Below are 9,994 nucleotides of genomic sequence, written 5' to 3' on the forward strand. Positions count from 1 at the left end.
AATTAGCTAAAAAGATAATCTGATAACAAAAAAGTTAGCTGTTATCTTATTAGCTGAACTTTGCCATTCACTGTTCTTTTCACATTTCACAAGAGGTTTACATCACTTGTAAAAACACCAAAGCTCAAACTGCAATATCTTAATGTGCAGAAGAGGATGGCTAATCAGAATACCTCACCCTGACAAAAAAAACAGCTCTCTGTCATTTATTTTAATGACTGTATTAAAAATTAAGAATCCTCGTTTCCAAATGTAGTCATATGAGACGTTGGTGGAGCAGCCAGGAGGACTCAGCTTGTGCCGGGAAGTCTGTCCTTTGGGACTGCAGGGTCAGCAGCTGTTGTGACAGGCTGAATTTGCCAAACGTAGGCCATGCATTTTTGATTCTTTACTAGGTACTATATTGTGCTTGCACATAAAAAAGAGCCGTTGAAACAGATGGTAAAGTAATTCAGCAGCTTTTAGACAACTGACTGACTCATCTCCACAGGCATGCGTGCACATTGATGTGGTTTCTAAAGCGAGAGTGACTGCCAAAGAGCTTGACACAACTCCAGCACATAAAGTTTGCTCGCAATTCATCACCTATTTAATAATTTTTCCTGTAGTAAAACTTCCATCTTTAAGTTGGCTTAAATGTATATGTGAGGAGCAGTTTTCTGCTGCATGGATGCTGGTAAAGAGGGCAGAGGTCATGTGATCATTGCCATCTGTTTGAGTAAGGACAAGATATCTTAAAAGTAATAGGGGAGATGTTCCTTGGGTCAAAGAAGAGGTGATTACATTTTGGTGGTGCTCTGAGTCTACCTTCCAAAAATCCCATTCCCATTCATAGCAAGACCATTATACCCCTTTTCCAAAGAACCCACAGTGTGATGTCATAAAGATAGTCGCCCTTCTGAGTGTCCTTCTAGCTTATGATTGTCACCGTGTTAACTATAATTACATCTACCAAAGTTTCTTTGGACAAACCAGTGCTGACACTTAGACATAACATCAGACTTTTGCTTTTGTAGTGTTTTTGGAAAAATATTTTCAAAATCTGCAATTGCACAGGTTTTTAACTGAAGTACTCACCAAGACACATAAGACAACTCTGAAGGAGTTAAATTTTTCTCTGCCTCTGACTGGAGAAACTTTTATATGTTGCATTAGCAGTTCCATAACATGATGGTGGAGTGGAACAGAGAAGGATTTTCTTAAAAAAAAAAAGAGTTTTAAACTTCATCTACAGTTTGCCAGAAGACACATGGGAGACTCATACCTCAATTTGTTCTGTTTCATTGTATAAAAATCCTTGTCTGTGCCATTCCACCACTGTGCTATGAATAGTGATGTAATTGACAACTGCACAGTACAAGAATATGCACTACAGAGTACCACACTGTTTGTTAATATGTATATAAAGTGCAAGACATATTCAATGATTTGAACATATTTATTATACATTTCCTGACTTGTCTAAATAAAACTGGCTGTGAAAGATTTACTTGTTCTATACTAAAGGGTTCCATTAATTATACAATTATAACAATTATTATTAATTATTATTATTTATTTTGGCTTTGATATTTTTATGTAATTTATATCATATTGCAGAGATTTATTTATTTGTATTTTTTGCTGTTTTGAGTTTAAAGAAAATCATTTTAGACATTTTACTATTGAGAAGACAGTTTTTTTCTCAAAATGGCATAAAGAAATTAAAATCTGTAAAAGCCCAAGGGGCGTGTTGTCTTTCTATATATACACTGTAATATAAACAAACTATTAAACATAAGGTGACACATATTTTTCAGTCAAACAAATGCTGTATTTTCTGCAGTATTATTATAGTTGATTACATAAATAGTTACCTGCTAATTAGCATATATTATTCACATGTTGCTATTTACCAAACAGTTACTTCCAGGTGATGTGTTTATAGTTAACTTGAATTTGCATAATGCCTTATTGTGTATACGAGGGCTGTCAATAAAGTATAGGTCCTTTTAATTTTTTCAAAAACTATATGGATTTCATTCATATGTTTTTACGTCAGACATGCTTGAACCCTCGTGCGCATGCGTGAGTTTTTCCACGCCTGTCGGTGACGTCATTCGCCTGTGAGCACTCCTTGTGGGAGGAGTCGTCCAGCCCCTCGTCGGAATTCCTTTGTCTGAGAAGTTGCTGAGAGACTGGCGCTTTGTTTGATCAAAAATTTTTCTAAACCTGTGAGGCACATCGAAGTGGACACGGTTCGAAAAATTAAGCTGGTTTTCGGTGAAAATTTTAACGGCTGATGAGAGATTTTGAGGTGATACTGTCGCTTTAATGACTTCCCACGGTGCGAGACGTCGCGCAGCGCTCCCAGGCGCCGTCGTCGGCCTGTTTCAAGCTGAAAACCTCCACATTTCAGGCTCTATTGATCCAGGACGTCGTGAGAGAACAGAGAAGTTTCAGAAGAAGTCGGTTTCAGCATTTTATCCGGATATTCCACTGTTAAAGGAGATTTTTTTAATGAAAGATGTGCCGACGTGTCCGCGCGTCGGGACGCAGCTGGCGAGGTGCGGCGGCACAGGAAAAACACCTCCGTGTTGATAACCATTTGTAAAATCCAGGCGACTTTTGATGGCTTTCAGTGGAGTGAGTATCTGAGAAATTGCTTAACAGCTGGACATGTTCTAACTTGTCCTTAAGGCTTCCAACGGAGGTGTTTTTCCTGTGGCGGAGCGTCGCGGCGGCTGCGAGCCGATGCTGCAATCCGTCCACACGTCTTTCATTAAAAAAATCTCCTTTAACAGTGGAATATCCGGATAAAATGCTGAAACCGACTTCTTCTGAAACTTCTCTGTTCTCTCACGACGTCCTGGATCAATAGAACCTGAAATGTGGAGGTTTTCAGCTTGAAACAGGCTGACGACGGCGCCTGAGAGCGCTGCGCTATGTCCCACTGTGTGGAAAGTCCTTAAAGCGACAGTATCACCTCAAAATCTCTCATCAGCCGTTAAAATTTTCACCGAAAACCAGCTTAATTTTTCGAACCGTGTCCACTTCGATGTGCCTCACAGGTTTAGAAAAAATTTTGATCAAACAAAGCGCCAGTCTCTCAGCAACTTCTCAGACAAAGGAATTCCGACGAGGGGCTGGACGACTCCTCCCACAAGGAGTGCTCACAGGCGAATGACGTCACCGACAGGCATGGAAAAATTCACGCATGCGCACGAGGGTTCAAGCATGTCTGACGTAAAAACATATGAATGAAATCCATATAGTTTTGAAAAAAATAAAAAGGACCTATACTTTATTGACAGACCTCATATGTTCAAAGGTACAACAATAAAAAACATTCATTCTTTCAAATTGGACTGACTGATAATCAATACATAAACAGTTTTATTGTTTATTTAAAGCACCTTGGGTTTATAAGGACTATTACAAAAATCTCATTGTTTTAAATATGCCTTAACGTTTATTAAATTGGTAATAATTGTGTAGGAAATTGCTCGAAAAATTTACATGCAAGTAAAATGCATACATATTAAATAACCGAACTCATTTTTTTTGGAGTTAAAATGGAATAAAGACACACGAAACACGAATATTTGACAAATCCGTATTAGTACGTGAGGATATCCCGCTTTGCTCTCAAGAGGAAACTCTTACCAAATATGGTAAAATACGTCATAGCACGTGATAAGCTTCGTGCGTTACTCCCTCCCGGCAGCACTATTTCCCGTAAGTACGGAGGGGCGTGGAAAATCTATAGTCCTGCTTTAAGAGTTTACAGCCTTACAATCATTCCCAGACTTTGGCTTCTTCGTGGGTGACTCAGCACGTGCGGCTGTGCAGAAAGCCAGTTTGGGAAGTTTTTGGTTTTTTGAGGGGGGAAGCGTGCCGTTATTTCTTTCCGTGTTCCCCTCGAAGACGGTCTTGTTTGGACTCTACCGATTTACCGCAATAAGGTGGGCTTGCCTACGTTTGAATCAACACGCGAAACTCAACCCGAGAGTAATTTAGTGAGACCTGTAAGCTATTAAAACATCTGGAAGAGGTTTTCCTTCTACTATTTAATCGGGAAAGATGTATCGAAACTTTGGGAGTCACGGTCGAGGCAACCCGACTTACACAAACCCGTCCGGATCTTCTGTGCCTGGATCAAGTCCTGTATCTCTGGGGACCAGCACGTCCACCACCCAACAGGAGCAGGTAGGTGTAACTTTCACAAACTATCCTCAGTTATACGTTAAAGTTCTTTCACGGATTAAAAACTAAAAGTAAAAAAAAAAAAAAAAAAAAAACTAATTTTAGCCTGGCACTGCTAATGTCACACATCATGTGTGGGTCTGTGGGGGATTCTCCAAGGAGTCTGTGGGTGCTGATTTCTAACCCCTAATTTAACTAATATGAGTAAGAAGTGCCAAAGTAAACAGGGTGATAATAGACATGTTGTTATATAATAAATATAATGTAATAAAAATAATCTCATTGTACAGAGTTCAGGTTGTGACTGAATCTGATCTCCATCACCACTTAGAATTTGCTGCATTCACTTCTTAAAGTCACTGTTGTTCACTTGTAACTTCATGCACATTTTCTTTTTGTGTCACAGAAATTCACCATGGCTGGAAGCAGTCAATTTGTACCAAGTCTGGATGCCATCACAACCAATCAAGACCTCCAGTGGTTGGTCCAGCCATCCCTCATGCATCCACCAGGCCCCTCTGCATCTCCGAGACCTTCTTACCCAACTCTCTCAGGGGTGCGACCTCTGATTCAGCCTCCATGCCAATCCCACCTCATCCGACCAGGAGTGATAAGAGCAGCAGCAAACACTACGACATCAACGAGACGCAGGAATGACGAGCATGTAAGAAAGCAATTTCTGAAACCTTGTCATGGTAACAGTTTTACTGAATATCTCCTACATGACAATTCAGTAAGGTATATCTTATATATTATATTCCAGTTCTAAGGTGGAACTATGCTAGTATATAAAGGTATATCTAAATATCTAAAAAGGAAGAGTAAAATAGGAGAGTAGAAAAGAGAAGAGTAGAGCCACTTAGGTGCCTGGTCTTGAGAACCAGGGATGGTCCACCTGATAGAGAAGGAAACTGTGGTTATAGTTTGGATAGTGTCTCAATGAATTTTGTGCAAGAGTAGTGTGTAATATCCTGCAATGATTTATGTACCAGTGTGGCATGACTGTGTCATTTCCTTTAGATGTGCACAACAAAATGACCCAATCCTGAAGGCACTTTTCAGAAATAATTCTTCAGCATCAGTTGAAAAAAATGAAGCCTTTGCCTCTGAAGGCAAACAGGCACTGTTTATGTATTTTGATAGTGTTTACTTTGAGTCCGTATTGACACAGTGTAATTAGTGACGCCCTGTTTGCAAATTTTTTTTTATTTTAGATAAGCAATGGTACACACCATGCAGAATAACTGAGGCACTGTAGTGTTCTTGTTCAGTGCACGTTGAGTGCTGTTAAAGGAGAAAATAGTTCCAAATCACTATTATTCTCTGGTTTCATCAGGCACACTTTGGCACCTATCCCTGTTCTTTTGAGTTGTAACTTCACCAGTACAGGAAGCGGATTATCATGTGACTCACAGTCATTTTCTGTGACTCACACCTGAGTCACTGCTGGGGTTTGACTGTGACTCATCACTCTAAAAGGGCGGGAAATGTTGGCTCAACGGTAATTATTCAGTACGCCACTGGGTAAAGTCAGAATCACGGCATTACAGAAGCACAAAGGGTGGGACGCTTCAGAAGAGTTCAGCCACCATGACTGTTTGACTGTGATAACAAAGTACATACACACGGTGGTAGCATTTCTCCAGAGCATCCCTTCAACAAGTTCCCTGTGACAGCTGAGATACTGACATTATAGTTGTTACACAAGTGTTACACAATCAAACTGGGATTTGATGTTTCTCCACTGTCTTTGTTACAAAAATTTGCATTTTGTCCCTTTATCTAATCTGTATTTCACTTTCTCATCAAAGTTATCTCCAGAAGAAATGGAAAGACGCAGAATAAGAAGAGAACGGAATAAACTGGCAGCGGCAAAATGTCGTAATCGCCGTCGTGAGCTGACCGACTCGCTTCAAAATGTGAGTAAATATATAATAGCAAAATTAATGTTTGAAAAGGCGATGTATTTCATACGCATGTATGACATATGTATGTATATGCATGTATGACATATGTATGTAATCAGGGTTCTCCAGGGTTCTATACCCTCCACCACCCTTAAACAATCACTTTATGACTTCAGTGTTCAGTTAAAATATTAAATCAATAGTTAGCTTTCTAAACACTGACCTCCCTCTTAAAAAAAAAAATCACTTTATAATGATTGAAATGTTTAGATAAAACACCAAAGAAATCACTAGTCAGGGTTTTTTTTTACACTCCTTGTCCTTCCAAAAAACACTTTATAATAATAATGCCCTATATGTTTAGTTAACCTCTTAAACGCAACAGTAGTTAGAGTTCTATACCTCATAACCCTTAAACAGACTTCAACAATTAATTCAACAAAGATTTCAGCACATAGGGTGAAGGTAACAAGCATCACAAAAGCCAAGCTAGAAAAAAGAGATATGAGGGGCGTTTGACATGTTTTGAGCCTGACCCAGAAAAAGTAGGGCGTGGTTCTCCATCTTTTGCATTCTGACAAACCAACATTTCTCAGTATTGCACCCAGTGAGTCAAAACCTTACACATTCTCGACAAATGTAGATAGAGGTATATGTCTCTCAGTATCTATGGGTATATATAGATATACTCTTACAATTTTTTTATTTAATTAATTGTTGAAATCATGGCATTGTAAATTTCTGGATGAGCTTCTTAAAGAACCACTTTTTGAAAGTTAAATATTTGATTAAAACTTTAAGTTAATCGCTTGTTTCCTCACTGGACCCCCCCCCCCCCCCCAAATACTTTTGTCATGACAAATGTTTTGATCAAATGTTAAATGAATAAGTTATGGTTCTATATCTTCACTGCTCTTAAATAACCACTTTATAATGACTTAAGTGTTCAGTTAAAACATGAAATAAATAACTAGTCATTGTTCTATACCCTCAACACCCATAAAGAATCACTTCATAATAACTTAGTTCAGTTAAAATATTAAACGTTTCACTATGTAGGGTTCTACACCCTCACTGCCTTTAAAGAACTGCTTTGCAATGACTTCGATGTTGCATTAAAATTAATAATCATTTATGGTAAAGGAAATGCATCCCAAGTTACAATATTCCTGAAAGTTATAATTTACTGAAGAAGGAACTGCTACGGGCTCGGGTGCAGCTGTGTGAAGAATAATGTGTTGGGTTTAATATGGAATGAAACAAATCATATATGCCTATCTGTCTCACTTCTCTTGCTGTGTAGGAGACCGACCAGCTGGAAGATGAAAAGTCACGTTTACAGAAGGAAATAGCTGAACTGCAAAAGCAGAAAGAAAAGCTGGAGCTGGTCCTTGAAGCTCATCGTCCCATTTGTAAAATAGAAGAATCTGATTCAGATTCTGACCCAAACACTGCACTCTCCTCTATAGGAGATGTCAAAATGGAGTCAGAGGATTCCAGCAGACCTGGGCCTTCAACATCACATCCAGTAAAGCTGGAGAAACCCAAACCCAAGATAACCATCCCCACTAAACCTGTGACCTCATCCATTTTGCTGCTACGTCTGAATCGGAATCACTCCACACCCCCGGTTCTCACATCTACACCTTCTCTAACTCCGTTCACAGCTGGTATTGTTTCACTTATCCCTCTGCTTCTTCAGACATCACCATCACCCTCCCATGTTACCTCGCAACAGTCCAGCGTAACAAGCTCAGGCCGCACAGCCTTGTGGGATTGCTCATCGCCGCAGCAGTAGCAGTGGTGACCAGTCGGAATCACTCCCTCACTCACCGACCATCCTCACTCTTGTGACTGACAGCCTGTGGTCCTGACAAACACTAATCTGCAGTCCAGGATGCTGTGACAAAAGGGTGTCTGGGAAACGTGACAGAAATGAAAGTGATTGTAAAATGCATTTCAAGTTGAGCTCATTGCATCTGCTTTATTTCACCTCTTTTGGAAGATGGTATTGAATTTAGATAATATGCAAAGTAGTGGCATTATTGTGATGTGATTGTTGCACTCTTTTAGATTTAACGTAGCCTTTATATTTGTAATTGTTTAAATCTATTAGGTGACGTAAGAAATACTAAAAAAGTATTGCATGCAGAATATATGCTATAAGGAATGAAATTCCTGAAAACAAATGTGATAGGTTCAAATGTATCCATCATGACTGTTTAGTGTGATATTGACATGTTACATCTTGTTATGTAATACTTTATAGACACTCTCAAAACAGAGTAAAATGTTTATTTTTTGTATGAGGCTTTTAGGAATTCTACAATGTCTATGCACATTATTGACCTCTAAGGCTGGGCCGTAGGAGTGGATATAGATGATTTAATCACATATTTATTTTTGAGAGTGTAATATATTTTTGGTATACTTTCTCTGATAATGGTTTTTGTGGGCAGTGCCTTACATTTGTCAAAGCTGTACAATTTCAGCAACAATAAAGAAAAACAATTCAGAATTTTGTGAAACTTGTTTGTTGAATACTTTTCAAATGTTTGTGTGGGATTGTGTGTGCACTGCAGATTATTTTAAACTTGTATAATGTGAGACCTGACATGGTAAAGACATTAAAACTGGTTGATGATTGCAGTATATGTTGACAAAATCCAAAGATGATGTGTAGTGGTGGGTAAAATTTAGGTAAGAGCTTATCATCCAAAGCTAAGTTTTTTGTTAGTGGATTAGCTTTTCAGCTAATCTTGAAAACCATTAGTGGGCAACTATCACCAAAAGCGCATTTCACATACCTTTCCTAATATGTGGAAAAGGATTCATTTAATATTTAGCTTGTTTTGTCTGCCATGACGTGTGCTTGTTAGTTCATGATTGTGAATTACTGGTGTCAGTGTAAAAGTAACCGGGGTGCAGGTTACTTTAGCAGGTGATAGCCTTAGTGGGCCAATTAGCTTCCACTAATTTTAGTTCTGCTAACTTTTTCAAATAAATTTTAACTGAAAAAAATGTTTAAAAACCATAAAATTATGTTTGTTCCTGTACACTAATCCAGTTAGTAACACTAGCACATAGGGTGAAGGTAACAAGCATCACAAAAGCCAAGCTAGAAAAAAATGCATTATTTAAATTAATAAAAATATTTTTGTGTATTTTTATTTCTTAAATTTCATATTCATTTAATATTTTCTGTATAACGAATAAACTATGTATTTAATTGAAATTGTTTAATTTCATTTGTTCATGTAATTATGTACATCTTGATAATTTAATTTTAGCATGCTAAACCTTGTTGGAAACCTCTATGTTTACACTTCAGCATATAACAATTTCAGCTCTTTTGCTCTGTTTCTTGTTAAAAATACTAAAGCAAAACACAAAATCAATGCTAAATTCATATAATAGACATAAGAGATTAGCATGTAGCGTCAGGCTAAATATTTTAGTGGTTTATGGGTTTAGTACTGTTACAGCTAACTTATCAGTTACTGAAGCTTTTAGGTTAGCTGTGTCCAACACAATGTATGACATGTAAATAGGAACAGCACTCTTACAGTCCTAACTAGAAGCATTCAGAGAGCGCAAACCTCCACCAAGGCCATAGGATCACTAACGTCACATAGAATACCCTTTGGCAAAGAGACTTATTCCATGTCGTTTCACACATCAACCGTCATGTTTCAGATTCAGTGGTTAAGCCCTTAGATCTTCAGCAAATGTATTTATAAAGAGAAACTGCATGAACTACACAAGTTTTTTTTATTTTCTAATAAGTTTATTCAATGAGGAGAAACAAATGCTAAATTATTGTTGTGTCGTAACTTAATTTTTGTTCAGCCTTTGTGACCCGTCTTCATGAAGTTAGATGCAAAAATGTTGAAATTGGCCCT

The 9,994-nt window shown here is 38.1% G+C and overlaps 1 protein-coding gene across 1 annotated transcript; it reads left to right on the plus strand.

Annotated features, from left to right (window-relative positions):
• Positions 1-3,526: 3,526 nt before the first annotated feature.
• fosl1a (FOS like 1, AP-1 transcription factor subunit a) lies at positions 3,527-8,569 on the plus strand. The gene is given in 6 exon segments (XM_034181604.1): positions 3,527-4,188; positions 4,592-4,849; positions 5,997-6,104; positions 7,396-7,678; positions 7,681-7,839; positions 7,842-8,569. Coding segments are annotated over 6 exon segments (1,059 nt in total). The 5' UTR covers positions 3,527-4,062; the 3' UTR covers positions 7,967-8,569.
• The last annotated feature ends 1,425 nt before the right edge of the window (positions 8,570-9,994 follow it).

Source organism: Thalassophryne amazonica, chromosome 11 (genome assembly GCF_902500255.1).
Source record: "Thalassophryne amazonica chromosome 11, fThaAma1.1, whole genome shotgun sequence".
Lineage (NCBI taxonomy): Eukaryota > Metazoa > Chordata > Actinopteri > Batrachoidiformes > Batrachoididae > Thalassophryne > Thalassophryne amazonica.